This window comes from Macrotis lagotis, chromosome 5 (genome assembly GCF_037893015.1).
Source record: "Macrotis lagotis isolate mMagLag1 chromosome 5, bilby.v1.9.chrom.fasta, whole genome shotgun sequence".
In the NCBI taxonomy this organism is placed as follows: domain Eukaryota; kingdom Metazoa; phylum Chordata; class Mammalia; order Peramelemorphia; family Peramelidae; genus Macrotis; species Macrotis lagotis.
The window spans coordinates 179417317-179436322 of NC_133662.1; the positions used below are offsets into that span (position 1 = coordinate 179417317).

The 19006-nt window shown below is 33.5% G+C and overlaps 1 protein-coding gene across 4 annotated transcripts in view; it reads right to left on the minus strand.

The window, feature by feature from the left end:
- Positions 1-19006, minus strand: part of PRKN (parkin RBR E3 ubiquitin protein ligase) — a 2033074-nt gene that overhangs the window by 1261533 nt on the left and 752535 nt on the right. For all 4 annotated transcript variants that reach the window (XM_074187997.1, XM_074187995.1, XM_074187996.1 and 1 more), the window contains one exon: positions 18121-18239. In XM_074187997.1, the coding sequence (XP_074044098.1) occupies positions 18121-18239 (119 nt within the window). The remainder of the gene's footprint in view (positions 1-18120; positions 18240-19006) is intronic.

The following is a 19006-nucleotide window of genomic DNA, read 5'->3' on the forward strand; positions in this document are numbered from 1 at the left end:
ATAAACTCTTTGGAAAAATAGGTGAAGACGGCACTCTGCCTAACTCTTTCTATGACACCAATATAGTGCTGATACCTATACCAGGAAGAGTTAAAACAGAGAAAAAAAATATAGACCTATCTCCCTGATGAATATAGATGCAAAAATTTTAAATAAAATCTTAGCAAAATGACTACAAGTTATCACAAGGATAATACATTATGACCAAGTAGGATTTATCCCAGGAATGCAGGGTTGGTTCAACATTAGGAAAATTGTCAGTACAATTAATTATATCAATAAGAAACCTATGAGAAATAATATGATTATATCAATCAATGCTAAAAAACCTTTTTGACAAAATACAGCACTCATTCCTACTAAAAAGACCAGAAGGCATATGTATAAATGGATTGTTCCTTAGAATAATAAACAGTATCTATCTGAAACCATAAATAAGCATTATATGCAATGGCGATAGGTTAGTAGAATTCCCCATAAGATCAGGGGTGAAACAAGGATGCCCACTATCACCACTATTATTCAATATTGTATTGGAAATGTTAGCTTCAGCAATAAGAGAAGAAAAAGAAATGAAGGATTTAGAATAGGGAAGGAAGAGACAAAACTCTCATGCTATGCAGATGATGGTATACCTAGAGAATCCCCAAAAATCATCTAAAAACCTCCTGAAATAATTAGCAACTTTAGCAAAGTCGCAGGATATAAAATAAACTCTCATAAACCCTCAGCATTACTATATATGACTAGCAAGATGCAGCAAAAAGAGTTATGAAGAGAAATCCCATTCAAAGTAATCTCAGACAATATAAAATACCTAGGAGTCTACTTGTCAAGTCAGACTCAGAAACTTTTTGAAAACAACTACAAAACACTTCTCACACAAATCAAATCATATTGAAATAACTGGATAAATATTAACTGCTCATAGGCTGAGCAAATATAATAAAAATGACAATTCTACCAAAATTAAACTACTTGTTAAGTGTCCTACCAATCAAAATTCAAAAAAATTACCTTAATGAGTTGGAAAAAACTGTAAGTAAACTCATATAGAAAAATAAATAGTTGAGAATCTCCAGGGATTTAGTGGGAAAAAAAAGTGCAAAAGAAGGTATCTTAGCCTTACCAGATCTCAAATTATATTATAAAACATCAGTCATCAAAACTGTCTGGTATTGGCTAAGAAATAGAGTGGTGATCAGTGGAATAGACTAGGTGCAAAAGCAGGGAATGATTATAGTAATCTGCTGTTTGATTAAACCCAAAGGGTCCAGCTACTGGGTTAAATACTCTCTCTTCGATAAAAACTATTGGGAAAATTGGAAGTTAGTATGGAAGAAACTTGGATTAGACCAACATTTCACACCCTATACCAAGATAAGATAAAATGGATACAGGATCTAGACATAAAAAACAATATTATAAGCAAACTAGTAGAACAAGGAATAGTTTGCCTGTCAGATCTATGGAAAGGGAAGAAATTTATGATCAAGGAAGATATGGGAAACACCATTAAAAATAAACTAGATAATTTTGATTACATTAAATTAAAAAAAGCTTTTGCACAGATAAAACCACTGTAACCAAGATCAAAAGAAATGTAGTAAATTGGGAAACAATTTTTATGACTAGTGTTTCTGACAAAGGATTCATCTCTAAAATATATAGAGAACTGATCAAATTAAAAATAAAGACAAGCCATTTCCCAATTGACAAATGGTCAAAGGATATGCAAAGACAATTAAAAGATGAGGAAATCAAAGCAATCCACAGTCATATGAAAATTCCTCTAAATCACTAATTATTAGAGAAACGCAAATTAAAATATCTCTGAGGTACCACCTCATACCTTTCAGAGTAGCCAATATGACTAGAAAGGCCAATGATAACGTTTTGAAGGGATGTGGGAAATCTGGGACACTAATACATTGCTGGCAGAGCTGTGAACTCATCCAACCTTACTGGAGAGCAGTTTGGAACTATGCCTAAAGTGCAATAAAAATGTGCATACCCTTTGATTCAGCAATACCACTACTGGTTCAATACCCTGAAGAGATTATGAAAAAGGGTAAAAACATCACCTGTGCAAAAATGTTCATATTAGCTTTGTTTGTGGTGTCAAAGAAATGGAAACTGAGGGAATGCCCATCAATTAGGCAATGGCTTAACAAACTGTGGTATATGTATGTGATGAAACACTATTGTTCTATTGGAAACCAGGAGGGATGGGAATTCCAGGAAGCCTGGAAAGATTTGCATGAACTGATGCTGAGCAAAATGAACAGAACCAGAACATTATACAGCCTAACAGAAACATGGGATTGATGATTAACCTTAATGGACTTGTTCATACCAACAGGACAACAGTCAGGTACAATTTTGGGATATCTGCAATGGAGAATACCAACTGTATTCTGAGAAAGAATTGTGGAGTTTGAACAAAGACCAAAGACTTTCTATGTACCTTTAATTTAATTTGTGTATTGTCTTATTATGTAACTTTGCTTTTTCTCATATGTTTCTTCCTTAAGGATATGATTTCTCTCTCATCACATTCAACTGAGATCAATGCATACTATGGGAATGATGTAAAGACTAACAAACTTCCTTCTGTGGGGGTAGGGAGAGGGAATCAAGATTGGGGGGAAAATTGTAAAACTCAAAACAAATAAAATGTTACTAAAATTACAAAAAAGAAAGGCTATTTTAAATGGGAAAAAAACTGACTTCAGATATTTACTAATTGTGTGACCTTGAGGTAGTTATTTAACCTCTGTCTGACTCAGTTTCCTTTTCTATAGAATGTGGGTAACAATAGCCCTTTTCTCCCAGGGTTATTGTGAGGATCAAATAAGAATATACAAAAAGTTTTATAAATAGTGTCTCACATATAGTAGGAATTATACAAATGTTATTATGAATTATCATCATCACCAGTAGACTTGAGAACCATTGTCATCAATGTTTCAAAAATCATAGATAATTTAAATGATACCAATTTTAATGTGAGAAAGAGTTGAAGTCCACTTCATTAGATGAGATCATGGACTCTTTAATAAAATGCCATTGTCTTAGAGCTGTGCCTCAGACTCTTTTATTAAAGGTGGGATTATTTTATCCCATACTATGGAATTAAAAGCGAATATGGAAGGTTCTTGGTAGGAGGAACTTTAGTTAGGACTTAAAGGGAGGCCAAAGAGATCAAAAATAAGAGCAGAGAAGAGAGCACATTTGAAGAATGGGAGACTACTAGGGGAAAAAAAAAGCTTGGAGTTGAGAAAGATTTAGTCTTATTTGTGAAACAGTCAGGAGGCTGGTATCCCTGGATCAAATAGTACCTATTTGAGGAGTAAAATGTGAGAAGACTGAAAAGCAGGTTGTGATGGACTTTGAATGTCAAAGACCTTGAATGCATTGTACTTATTACTGAAGACAACAGAAAGCCATTAGAGTTTTTGAGTAGGGAGTGATAAGATCCGACTAGGGTTTTAAGAAAATCACTTGAATGGCTAAAATGGAGACTGGATTGAAGTGCTGAGAGATATAGGAAGGCAGACCCTTTAAGAGATTATTGTGGAAATCAAGAGAGGAAGCAATGAGGGCTGGCACTAGAGTGGTAGCAGTGTATCTTCATTTGAAAACATTCACTAATTTTCAAACGCTATGCTGTGGAAGATGGAGAGATTATAGAAAAAATGTATCCCGTTACTCAAGGAATTTAATTGGTTTAATTGGTAAAGACAACATAAATAGGGGAAGGATACCAAGCAAAGGGAATGTTGTTTTCATCAGGCAGAAATGAGACTGGGGGGGGGGCGGGATCAGGGCAGAGGTAGAGCGGTCAGTTGTCTAACAGATGTGGTTATCTGGATACCTGGAGGGGACATGAAGCATGGTCCATTGTCTAGGGCCAGTGGTAGATATAGTGCATTAACTAGGATAACTGGTATTCACTCAGTTCTCAATACAGAATGGGGCACCAATGTGGCAAAGCTGCCAAAGATGAGTGGATTGATTTCTCCAGTGACAGAAACAAGGGTCCCATGGGATCAGCTGCCTGGTATACTATTGTTAAACGTTTATCAGCACAGCCCTTGACTGGCCTCTTGAAGAGACCTAGTGCTAAATTACAGATTTCAGGTAGAGGGTAGAAGGTACTGGTTCAGAAGTCAGGAATGGAAGTCAGGTAATGAAACGGTTAGTTTGCTTAGATGTAAAATAAAGCTCATGTATCCAGAGCCAAGAGTAGACATAATGACCTAGCTTACACGCGGTCACCTCTCAGCTGGGTAAGAGCTGATGAATTTGGAGGTCATATTAGTAACTAGTTGGACAATAAGCACCATCAGATATCTGAATTCTCAAGGAGTTGGTAATCTACTATGAAATAAATTATCTATATATGTCAGTGGTTGTCAACATTTTTTTATTCTACAAACTGTTTTTAAAAATCATAACAACAAAAATTGATTAGTATACCATGCAGAACATTCTTTTAGATTTATTCATTAAATGTTTATAACTACAATAATTTTTGCCCTAAAAACTCCAAATTAAAATGTATATTACATAATAATAAAATGTTATACTACCTATAATTATGATGACTCTATATAATGATAAAAATTGTACTTATAAAATAATTACAAATGTTAAATGTGAGTCATTCTGTGAGAATTAAGAGTAATCCTGCAATATTTTATGCAATTAGTACTATTTGTAAAACTTCACATTAAATTTCATTATTTTAGAAATTTCACTGAATTACAACTAAGAAGATGTAACATATTATAATAAACATCTATAAACAATTTCAATGTTGAATTCTTTTATTCAAACTAATATTTTCAACACCAGGCAATCTTAAATTTTTCCATATTGAGTTTATTTCTATATTTTTGTTTAAAACGAGAATAAAAATGAAAATATGTGATCAATCAAGTATTAGGAAGTGGCGGGAGAACTTTACTAGCTCTCTTCTTGAAAGATGGAAATTATTTTTTTTAATTTTTAGCAAGCTAAGAAATCAATAAAAAATAATAGCTAATTACAATAAAATATTTATTTTTCTTACTAACTAAAACAGGAACAGTATTAAGTGATAAATATTCTTAAAATTATATATTTTACTTCATTTTTAAAATATTCATGTATAACCTAACTTTTTGAGGCAAAAAAATCTCTTAAAATATGATTTTTTCTTTTACCCTTGACAAACCAGCTTAACTCTCTACCAAAACTGTTGCGAACAACTAACCAGTGTTTTCAACTAAGAATTCATTAGAAAATCTACAAGATAGAGGAGGCTAGGTGGCACAGCGGATAGAGCACCGGTCCTGGAGTCAGGAGTACCTGAGTTCAAATCCGACCTCAGACACTCAGATGTGTGGCCTTGGACAAGCCACTTAACCCTTTTTGCCTTGCAAAAACCTAAAAAAAAATAAAATCTACAAGATAAAAGAACAGAGACATAAGTAGATGATAAGTCCAAATCCTAAAATATCTTTAATATCGCAATAAGAGGTTTGTTTCTGCAGAATATTTGTGATTTCTCTAAGATGCTTTAAAGATTGCTTCTCATATGCATACTCAGCAGTCATGGTTTTCACACAGCTGAACAATTATAACATGAGCATGCTAATGTATGTAACATTTTAATCATTTATGATTATACAGCTGATGAAATACAATTGGAGAGTAATAGGAGAATGAGGGAAAACTGGTGCAATTTGCAAAATGCAAAAAAAGAGAGTATGTACTGTCATTTGATGGTGTGGTATCAGAGAGTATAGCCATCATTTGGGAAATCAGCTTGCACTCAAATGTAAAACTTTGCTATTTGGAAACAATTTGATAATAGATTGAGAATGTACATTATGCTGCATTTGAAAGTCAGAGTGAGATGGAATCACTACAAGAACAGAATATTAAAACTGTTAGGAGAATGAACAAAGTAGTTTTGAATTTTTATAGAATCAAACTTAAAAAGTTTCAAAAAATCACAACCTTGTTTTTATTTAGAACTTGAAATATAGTTGGGAAATTACTTACTAATCGGGTATCATTAAAGAATTATTCATGTGAACACCTTAAAGCTTCTTTATGAAGCCTTTGACACCACTATAGATTCACTATAGATTCAATATGATCTGATCTAGAGTGAAGCAACTAAGGTCAATAAAATATGCACAATGACAGCAATATCAATAAATGGGAAAAGTCAACAAAATAACAAGTGAATTTTGCAAAATTATAAAGAATAAGGAGTTAATTCCACTCTACAACTTTGAAGAGATTGTAGATTCACAATTACTGTACATTACAAACTTTTTTTCACTATAATGTATTAGTTATGCTTCCTCCCCTTTTTTCTTTTCTTTTTCTTTTAAAAATACTATTGTTATATAGACTACCTCTTTAGGAGAAGTTATAATGGCATATTTTTTGAAATTATGGTGATGGAACAAAATAAAATACATGAATGCAAACTGATTTTTAAAAATATGAAGTTACTCTTCATAGGCATATGAAAGAGAATCTAATGGACCTTTTTAAATGTGAATTTCCCATTAATCAGATAACATCTATGACTTACTGACCTTCAGTTGTTCCATATCCTGTCCAAAACATGAACAAAATTAACCTTGTGTCTTTATATGGTGATGATGCTAGCTTCAAATGAAAGCCAGATCTGATCATTTTAATTGTAGCTCATTTCTTATGCCTTCACACACAGAAGGTGAGCAGATGCTTTATTAGGTAGGCTACCTAAATTAATATCAAATCCCCCTATGTTCAATTGAAGGCTGAGGAGACCTAAAAAAACTATCAAGGGCATTGTGACATTCAAGAAAAAGTGCAGTCCTTAAAAACTGTCTGATAGCCTTTTACTGGACTCTAAATTTCTATCCCCGCATTTAACAAGTGGGGATAGAAATATAGCTCTGGAAAAGAGGAGATAATTGACCTATACAGGGTTAAAAGCTTAACAGTGTTCTCATCAGTAATGTCTTCTAATAAGTTTAATCTCACATAACACATAAACATACATACACACATGCACACATACACATACATACACACACAAACAGGCCAATATGTTTTTTCATAGTCACCAAAATAATTGTTAGGCTTATACTGAGAATTCTGCCTGTACCTTCCTGTCCTTCTTGTGAAATCCACCCCTTTTCATTTTATCACTTTCTTTTCATTAGGACAAAGCTATATACAGCAAGATTCTCATCCCTTTTCCTTTACCTTCTGAAAAACTGCAAAAGTAGATAGAGTATAACAGTAGAATTTGGAGAACTGATTAGAATTATGCTAAAGATAATTACTAAATATGTGATTTTAGGTATGTCATTTAATCTCAAAGAGCCTCATTTTCCTTATCTGTAAAAATGAAGAAAACAACGTTTACTGTAAATATCTTACAGACTATGAGGAAAATACTTTATAAGATTAAAATGGTGTAGGTGCGGGTATGGGTGTGTGTGTGAGAGAGAGAAAGACACATAAATATGTATGATGGTTGGTTGTAGTGGGTTTTTTTAATTTTCTGTTTTGTATATGTCATTTTGGAGGAGGGAAATTTCTTTCTTTCCTAAAGAAAAGACCTCATGTAAAGCCTCTATTTCCTCCCTCAACTCCAGTAGAAAAACCACTGAGGTCCAGTTTATGCAGGGTGGGTATCACTGAGCTGTTGCAGTAAGGAGTAAAATCAAGATTCCTGGACTTAATTCTCAGTTTGGCTCCTGTCTCACTGTGTGACCTGAGTAAAGTCAATTAACCTCTCCATTTCCCATCCGGCTTAATGATGCATTTTTCAAAGTAGTTTGATATTCCCAGATGGAAGACACCATGCATGCATAAGTACAAATACTTTTGTAAAATAGCCCCTTCCTGTAACTCTGAAAACACATCTAGGTTCAAATCGACATCTTCTTTCCTATTCCAACCTTAAAGAAAAGCAAGGGCATTCTAGCTAATGTATTCATTTTTTAAGATAAAGTTTCTGCAATGGAATAGGATAAAGCTATTAAATTCATTTTCATTTGTCCCCAATTAGATGGTTGAACCCTTTATTTTCCATGCAAAGAAAAACTGAATTAACCTATTGCACCAAACTAATTCTTACTCCAAATAAGACTTTAATAAACCTTCTACAAGGTCAAATAGATATACATATCGGTTACATTCTCATAGTGCCTCATTGCTCAGTAGTGAATTTAAGAATATCCAGATACATGATACTGGCATTTCAAAATGAGTATTGTTTCATTCATTCATTGTTGGTCTGATGCCTAAAAGAGACCCAATGGCAGAAACAATATATTAGCGTATATGCCACAGGAATGGATTCTAATATTAACCCCTTAAGTTTAAGAAAATAGAAGTTGTTCATTTTGAAATGATTTTTATATTTCTTGCCTGGGGTCACAAGTTATAAAACATACTAATTGCTACTGAACCCAAGTTTCTCCATGATCCAAATCTAATGATCTTGAGTTGACTCTACCAATTCCATTAGAGTATAAACTTGTACCCTACACATTATTTATTATATAAAGTTGAAATTGTTCTATAACACAGTTCTAGAACACAAGTTTTGACTAGATTGGTTTGTTGACTTTTTTCCTCATTCTATTTAGTTTTGCTATCTATTTCTTCCTGATTCTTCCCAATATTAAGTATGAGGAGCACCTTGAATGTCAATATGCAACACAGCTACTAGGTCTATAATACAAAGAGATCATAAAAGGGGGAAAAACCTACATGAACAAAACTATTCACAAGAGTTCTTTTGGAACTTATGGGAAATGGAAATTGAATGGATGCTCACTGGGGAAATGACTGAAAAAGTTTTGGTATGTGAATATGATGGAGTACTTTTGTTCTGTTAGAAATCATAAGCATCTGGACTTTATAAAAACTTGGAGACTTGCATGACCTGATGTTGAATGAAGTGAGCAGATCCAGAAGAACATCACCCATATTAACAGCAACACTGTGAGAAATGAACAAATAGAACAGACATAGCTCCTCTCAGCAAATCAGATCCTGAAAGAACCTGTTATGGAATATGTTATACACATCCAAAAAAAAAATCCCAACAGAACTATGGAATCTGAACGCAGAAAAAAGCATACTGTGTTTACTTTTTAAAATTTCTTAGTTATGCTTTTTTATTTCTTCCTCATTGCTTTTTTCCAATGGTTTTCTTCCTTCCAATTCCTCTTTCATAACATGACTAATATGGAAATATGTTATAAATGAGTGTGCATGCATAATCTATATCAGGTTGTTCACTGCCATAGGGAGGGGGGGAGGAAAGAAAAGGTGGTAGAAAAACATGGTATTCAAAAAGTTTGCAAAAGGATAGATGAATAAATCTATCTTTGCATGTAATTGGAAAAAAATTTTAAAAAATATTTATGAAAAGAGATCTTTCATAAAGCTCATTCTCACAATCAGTCTCTGACTTGTGACATATCTTGACAGTTTCAGGACTGGTCTCCAGATTCATCTGGTCCTAAAGAAGTATACCATAATTAGTGAAATTTTGTAAATGATAACTGTTCTTCATTTAACACCAGGGACATATGACTCTGCACAACATCCTGCACTAAATTGGGAAGCTAAAGGTCCTGTTGTACTCTGTTTGGCCAGATTATACTTGAAATACTAGAGCTAGTATACTAGTGAGAAATTAGGCATATCTTTGAAGGATGAAATGCACCCAGAAAAAAGCAACACTGGGATGGTAAGAGAATGAGAGAGGAAGCCATAGAAGACCAATGAAAAGGAACTGGATGTGTTTAGACTTGATAAGATTTGAAGACAAAGATGAGGGGCAGCTAGGTGGCCCAGTGAATAGAGCACCAGCACTGAGTCAGTGGAGCTGAGGTCAAATAGAGCACCAGCACTGAGTCAGTGGAGCTGAGTTCAAATGTGACCTCAGACACTTAATAATTCCTAGCTGGGTAACCTTGGGCAAGTCACCCTCAACTCCTCTGCCTTAAATAATTAAAAAAAAATTAAAAAAGAAATGTATAATAAATATTTGAAAAGCTTTTGCTTGGAAGAGAGTTTAGACTTCAACCTGGTCCCTGAGGATAAAACAAAGAACATAGAACCAAAATTGTGGAAAGATATTTCAGCTTAAAGTCTTCTAAAAAGTGTAATGAGTTTCAAAAGGAGACTGTATTCTTCCTACCTCAAAGTTTTCAAAAAGATATTGGATCACCATTCATTGGTGAATATGTAGAGGGGATGCAAGCATAAATATAAATTGGACTAGATGAACTTCAAGAACTCTCCAGTTCGGAAATTCTGTGATTTTGTGACAAACTGCAGTTCTCTTGAACTAGTGGCTAAGATATCAGCAAGTAAAAGAATGCATATGCTCATGCCAATTGAAAGCAAATGATTACAAGAAGCCTTAGGGTAATTGGGCTTCCAAGATACCACATGTCGCTAACATTACCCAACTTATGAGTCATTGTTATGAACACCTAAACCAAGACAAAAAAATTGACATTTATCTTCTAATCAAATCATGCTAAAAATGTTATCAACCTTCAGAGACAGAAATGATGACTCTTGAGTAAAGACTGAAGTATATTATTTTATTTTGTTACTTTTTCTTGTTTTGGGGGGTGTCAGATGACTATGGAAATGTTTTGCATGACTTCATGTGTATAATTCATAACATATTTCTTGTCTTCTCAATAGGTGTGGGAAGGGCTTGAGAGAGGAAGATAATTCAGAACTCAATTTTTTAATTCTTTTTTAATGAAAGTTAATATTAATGTTAAAAATTAATATTAAAGTTAATATTTAATGAAATGCATATTTCTAAGTTACAAAATTTCTTTCCACCCTCCCTTCCCAACCCCCTCCCCTCAGCACCAAACAGTCAGGTTAATATTGTATTTCCACGTTTGCATTAAGCATCTTTATAGGTTAGTCATTCTTGGTATGAGGAATTAGGATTTAAAGGAAGAAATTAATAAGAGATTTTTTTAAAAGTGATTAGAGTGCTCCTCAGATTCTGAAGGGTTATTTTCTTTTTTGTTTTGTTTTCTTTTTCTTTCTCTGGATGTGGTTAACATTGTCCAGAGATGGTCTAATAGGGTTATCCAAGCTCTCTGAACTACTGAGGGGAGTTGCTTCCATCAGGATTGATCATCTCACAATGTTGTTGTGTACAGTGTTCTCTTGGTTGAAGATTTTTAATAGTTAATGTTAAAACACACACACACACACACACACATATACACACACAGCTACTATCAAGACAGGTAGCACTGGTGATCATTGCAGTGATCATTTTTAGTGCAAGGCAGCTCCCAGGTGGATGAAGACCATAACAGATCATTTTAATTGCAGCTCCTATCTTATGCCTTCAGGAGATGTGCAGGTGGTTTAATTGACAGGATAGCAAAATTAACATCAAATCCCCTGATGTTCAAGAATACAAGTAGTTTCACTACCACTTCCTGCCACTGGTATTGTTGATCAGAAGGTAGATGCTCTCAGAGGAGACAGACCTAATCTTCCATATCAGTTTTTATTTTCTCAAACAATGGATTTTACCTTGGGCATTCTGCTACTCACTCTGGAAATGCTGGTGGAGAGTGTGGCTAAAATATTGATGTGGACACAACTGCAACCCTGGGATTTTTTTGGGGGGAGGTGAGCATTCCAAACCTGCAGTGAATGAATAAATAAGTTAATTAATGAATAAGTGAATGAATGAATGAAAGGAGTTCTTAGCCTTAGAATAGTCATTCTGATTTTCAGAATATTCAAAACTATAGCTCCGGGTTCCAGTCACCATTCTTACAGAAGCTTAGAGCTTATCATTCACTGAGCTTAATATTAGAGTAAAGTAGGTAGGTGAATGGAATATAGAACATTAGGTAGAATGAAGAGAATAACAGCACCTACCACTCAAAAGATTTTTAAGGAATAAATTGGAGTGTATTTGTAACATACTTCTTGGGCCTTAAAATTCTATATAAATGAAAGCAACTAGAAATTACAGTAGCTGCAGCATCAGTAAAAGGGTGTTAGTAGAGAGACACAACATTTTATGCTGTTTGAAGAGATTTAATTTTCATCAATATAATTTCTGAACACCAAGAGACAAAGGTGGGTCCTCAGTTCTGGATTTTAAGCTTTCATTTGAATAAAAATGTTATGGACATGCTTAGTATCAGAAGCAAGAGAGCTAGAGTCAATGTCCTTGAAGACATGAACATAAAGGAACAGGTTGCTTAGGAGGAAGGTTCCAGGGAACTCTAGGGATTAGTGGTTACAGGTGTATATTTGGAGATAAGGAAGGTTTATCAAGTAAATGGTGGAGCCTGCAAAACGAATCATCCATCCTCCCAGATCAGCAAATTGATCTGAACAGAAGAAAGATGACATGGAAGGGGCTAGAGACAAAAAGGGGGAAAGGAAAGACTAGAAGGAAAAAGAGACAGGAAAGGGGAAGGCTAAAGTGAGGGAATGGAAAATAGAGATTTTCCTCGCCATCAGATACGGGGGTGCTTCTTCCTGAAGTACCTAGGAATCTTATTGCCCAAAAGAATATAAGAAAGTATGAAATGGTTTTTCTCTTGAAAAAATGGATGAGACCATAGAACCCTGGAATGTGAGATAATCTATGTTTCTCAAAAGGATTTACTTAAATCAATCCAATAAACAAGGAAATATATTTGTTTATTTAGAGAGCAGACAGGGGCTGCCAATGGTCTTTTCTCTACTTAATGAAAGATAGACACAAGCATATGAGGGAAAAGTTTGTCTCCCTGTTTGTCACTGATGTGTGTGTGTGTGTGTGTATATAAACTATGACTCCACAATCTTCTTTTAATTTATTTAATGTATTCATATAAGACCCAAATTCATAAGTATGGAGAGAGCTGCCAAATGGTAAAATATTATTGGCAACTTAGAAACATCTGAAGCATCTAAAGATCAAACCTATTGGATAAGACAGGAAACTACATAAATTTAAGAAATATAAATTTTTACATTAAAGCAGAATGGTGAGTTTAGCAACACTTAAGCAACTAATTGTCCAGGGCTTTAAAAAGATAAAATTTTATTACACAAATGTGAGAGTAAGTTTTGTTATTAAAAGAATCAAGCTGACTCCTCTGACCAACAATTAATCTGCAACAAATATTAAGTTTTGGGAACGATTATATATTTAAGCTATATTTCTTACCATCATTCGCCACATAAATTGTTCCCAATCTATAAGCCCATTTCAAATAAAATCCATCATACTAGGCACTTTACATCTTTTTCTATTTATTGCCTCATTTCTCATCAGAAACCTTTTAGCTTTAATATTATTCCCTGGCACAGTATCTCATTAGAGTGGCAAAGATAAAGTTCTTTTTGAGATAAAGTAATTAGAGTGATTGTGAGAAAAAATCAGCCAAACTTCTAGGAGGCAATAATTCTCTCTCCTCTACTTCTACCAAAGTCTAACAATCTAAGTAAAGGCAAAAATGATGTTGAATAGGGTCAGTCTTGGTTTAGCAGAGACAACCCCTTAGGTTTAGAACTCTGTCCCCTTTCTGAAGAAAATGGGTTTTGCTTTTTATGGGAAATCTCACATACTATTAAAAAAGATAAAAGGCTGTGAGATGAACTAATCTGGCACAATGGTGTAAGGAAAAAGCACAGGTTAGAAAGTTTAGGTGTAAGGTAGCTGAGAGTCTCAGTTTCTCTATTCGTAAAATGTGAATTTTTATCCATATATATGTATACACACACACACACACACACACACACACACACACACACACACACACAAAGGGATTTTTGAATTGACAAGAATCTTTGCTCCATGTGACCAAAGTAATAACTGTTCAAGGGAAAGACACAAGCATTTATTAAACCCCTTCAAGGTGACACACTGTGTTTATATCTGACAAATATTTCATCTGACCTCCACAATAACCCTTCAAAGTAGATGTTGCTTATTATCTAAATTAGAGGAAACAGAGCCATAAATGACTTGCTTGGAGTCACACAATTGTTAATACTGAGACCATTTTGGATACCTAGCACATTAACCACCTTATAAGGATCTTATTAGCAATATAGATCAAAGCATAAAAGAGACATATACAACAAAGATGTTGGACACCACCAGAGTTCTGGGGTCCATAAAAAGATAGTGGAGGCTTCCAGTAAATCAAATTGGCGGATGACATTATGTTAACTGTGTTAAAATATCACAAGTCCTCTTTAGTGGGATACATCCAACATACATAAGATATTGGTCACATAATTACAGTATGTATTTTTATACATGAATCAAGAAGTGCTAGATAGTGAATATCATGTAGCTGAATGAACTAATATTAATGAGTTAATAATTCAGTCCATCTACTTCAAATAAGCAGGAGGGATGAACAGTGAGCTAACCTTAGAATTAAAGAGGAAGAAGACAGCAGGTGTATTTAATAGTTTCCCAAAGGATTCCAAGCTGCTCCCAACCATAAAAATCCATCTTTTGAAGAAGATTCTCCCAGTGATGTTATATGGCTATAAAACAGTCTACTATCTCCAAAGAATTTCATAATATCCTATTAATGAGAGAATGTCAAAAGGCCTAGAGAAAAATTCTCCAATATATGAAAATATTGTAAATCTTTTATGTAGGATGTATTAAAAGATATGGATAGAATGGTACATAAAGACTAAGAAAGGGTGAGTTGCAAATTTCATTAAGGGAGCACCTGCAAGAATGAGAGGAAAAATCTACTGAAACATGGAAGTAAATAGTATGTTTCAGAAAGTTGCTAAACAAATCAAATGAAATAATGTACACTGAAGAGATTAGCCCTTTTGGATATGTACAAGTTTTTTTTTTTTTTTTTAAGTTTTTTTGCAAGGCAACTGGGGTTAAATGGCTTGCCCAAGGCCACACAGATAGGTAATTATTAAGTGTCTGAGACTGGATTTGAACCCAGGTACTCCTGATTCCAGGGCCGGTGCTTTATCCACTACGCCACCTAGCTGCCCCCTGGATATGTATAATTTTGATGGTGGAAAAAGGTAGAAACAAGTACATGAGAGAAAGTTATGAAACAGCATCAGTGCCTCAAATAAAGGTACTTTTTTCAGGATAAGTAAAATAAATCCAAGTGTCATTTCTCAGCATCTGATTTGCACATGAACAGCTTGAGGAATTAGAAGGCAAAAACTAGAAAACTCAATTCCTAGAACTATGTGGTGACTGTGGAATAAATCTATGAATAGCTTGTGTGGAGCAGACATTGAAGTAGCCCAAATTGTTAGGGAATTGCTCTATGTACATTTTCCAACAGAGGAAAAATATATGAAGACCTTCAGTGCAGATACTTGAGTAGTTCCTGGGATATTATTCCTTGGAATACTGGAAAGTAATTAATAATAATCATCATCATGGGAAAACTCAGTCCTAAAAGAAATTACTGCCATTCATGCAAAAAAGATGATACTTTTTGCCACTATTTGCAAATCATGTTTCTATTTTGATTTTCCAAACTGATGAGTTCCACTGAGTCTACATTTCTCCCTTACCCAACATCCAGTTCTGACCCAGTATTGGTATGATATCTCATTAAAATTTCATAACCTACCTTGAATTATTTAGTTTCATCTTATTCTATCTCATAGACCATAAATAAGCTCCCTGAAGGTAGGAATTATGTCTAATTCAGTTTGTATCCCTCTAAAGTACCTTGCACAATACTTAACACATGGTAGAAATTGAATAAATATTGGCTGAATGAATGAATAATGAATGGAAGACAGACTATTGATAGCATCAGGGCAGCTATGTCTAATAAAAAAACAGAGATGTGCTCTGCTTCAGTTGCTCTGCAAACTGTAATCCCCACTTTCATCTCAATTAGTATCATGTTCTAACAAAGCTAAGCATCCTCAATGAATATGTTAAATACTTCAGTCTCATATAACATTAAGCTGAATATAGACCATACTCATATAGTTAAGACATGTCTTTTTTCAAACTCAGTTTATGTTGTATGCTATTCTGTTTTCCAAAAATACATTTCCATTCCTTCTTTTGTCAAAAGTTTATAGTGAGGGGAAAATAACTACTTTTGGAAATTTCAAAAAGCAAAATACTGCCATTTCTCCCTCCTCTCTAATATCTAAAGAATGCAAAACAAAATGAGTCAAAATAAAGAAAATAATATCTATTGATTTATTATAATCACAAAATTTATAGCCAGAAGGAACCTTAAACAATTTCTATTCCAATTCTTTATTTTACAAGTAAAGAAATTAAGAACACTGAAAACAAAAATGATTTGTCTAATAATAACAACAAAACAACAACAAATAGAAGAGTTATGATCCGAACTCTTGTACAAATATAGTTTTTTTCCAATGCTACAATCTTTACTTTCACAAATGAAGGAACTATTGTACAAAACTTTACTATTTAACACTGTTTAAGGTAGGGTCTTTTCCTCCAGTACTACACTAATATGTCACAAATACCCTTTTAGAATAACAAAAATAATTCAATGTAATTTAAAAAATATTTATTTTTAATGATATACACAATGCAGATCTATCTATGTATCTATTGATCCATCTGTCTGTCTATCTACATATATATATATATATATATATATATATATATATATATATATATATATATATAAAATTTTTATGGGGGAGACAATATATAAACAATTGTGTAGATTTTCAAGATATATGAAGAGGAATTGGTGGTATTATCAGAAGTAAGGCCAGGAAAGGTATCTTTTAGAAAGATTGCATCATAAAAAAAATTCAGGCAAACCAGAAGGCAGAATAGGATGGAGAAACTTCCAGGCACAGCAAATAGCTAATGAAAAGGTACAGTCATGAAAACATGGCAACCATACCCTAAACTCATATCAGGCTATGTACTACTTCAGGGCAAAGTCTGTACAGTTCAACAATGAGTTGCTCACAATATTCTGAAAACCATGGTGCAAAGTAGACCACGCAGAAATACCTCCTCTTTTCCTCTATCTCTCTTTCCACATGTATGTTTATGTACACGCATGTATATATGTATATATGCATATATTTATATACACAGGTATTTATATCTATATAGGCTTTATGAGATAGTAATATTAATAACTTTGATTTTTCCATTTCTTACATGCCAATGATATTCAACATAAATTAGCCAGATTTAACTGTTGCATAATAATGGATTAAGAGTTCATAGCTTAGATCATCTTTGATTCCCCCTTTTAGCCCATTAGAGTATTTTAAAATGATCTTTCAAATACAAGGGGGAAAAATAAAGAAAATCTATCACCAAAAGTCACAGAAATTCATATATCATTTATTAATTATTCAATTTAATAAATAGAACACTAGGTCTGCAGTCAGGAAGGCATGAGTTCAAATTCAGACTCATATGCTTAATAACTGTGACCTTGGGAAAGTCATTGAACTTCTATTCACTTTCTCAAGTAAAAAAATGGGAATAATAGTTTTTAGGATGGTAGATAATATTAGTAAAATGATTCATTTTCCTTAATGTTATATGAAAATGCTAGCATTATTATTATTATTATTATTATTATTATTATTGTTGTTGTTGTTGCTGTTGTTGTTACATTCTTTATTATTCCATTAAAATTACTATCTTTACAAACCCTCACTTTCCTATACCTAGTTCATCCTTCTTACTCAGTCTCCCATGTGATCACACTTAGATATTAATCAGGTTTTCCAAAGAGGTTACCTTTTTCATGGTAAGAAATGTACTCTTCTGCAAACTATATCCTTATATGTCCAATTCATCAGTCATAAACATTTAAGAAGGGAAAAACATATATGTGTATTACATATTACTATGTTTAGTCAAATTAAAAAGATGTATCTGAATAGAATTCCTATGGTTTTAAATGAGTTATTTGCAACAGGTGAAACTGCCTATTTTAAGTAGAGATGAATATAATCCAGAGACATGTCTTTTACTGCCAGTGATCTATGATAAAGAAACTCCATGGGGAAAATACATTGTTTTTTCCAGACAATATCATTTTGGACACTGTCTTTCCTTACCTGGTCCAAGGTCAGTGTTGACTGTTTACAGGTGCTGCACCGAACCCTGAGTTTTCCTGGCTGAACACTTTGACAGGCTCCTTTGCAGAAAACATAGAAGCTGTTATAAGTGGGTGTACCTGTTGTGAAGAAATCAGAGAAAATACTCAATTTATACTGAATTCAAATTAAGATGGCTTTCTTTAGTAAGTTTGATAGAGGCATATTGCAAAGTGAATTCCTCAGTTATAATTGAAAACATAGATTAGATACATATTCCAATAAGGAAAAAGTAATTTAATATATAAAATAAAATTTTATGCATAAAAGGATAAAACCTATTTCTCTGCTTTTGGCAGCACGCACATGACTTATCAGCAAAACTAATAAGATGTAAAAGTAGTAAATGGTAAAGCCAGTCATAATAATTAGTCAAGTATAGTTCAAGAAACTGGAATTAAATGCATTGACTCTTACTGATGCTTTAGATTAGTCTGGGAAATTCTGAGATTTTAGATTAAATATCCCACAAATCTTTATTTGTATTTCATGGCCCTTTTGTCAGTTTTGATTGGCCCATACCTTACCACCTAAAATCTGATCTTTTGTGAAAAGTGAAGCCTACTTCTCAGAGTACAAATAATAATGACACAATGCTGTTTCTTTTTTCTAAAGAATTTCTAGCACCTTGTCCACAGACATCAACATAAAGTGACACAAGAAATATGATGAGCTTACCTCATCTAGTAGGAATGGCTAATAAAATGAATAAATAATGTATATTCCTTCACATGAAAAATTCCACATTATTGTTATCTCTAGAATAGAAATTGGAGAACCAGAAATGTATAAGCAAACCAGGTCATTTCTATCTTAGATGATATGGTAGGGAGCAGGGAGATTGAAG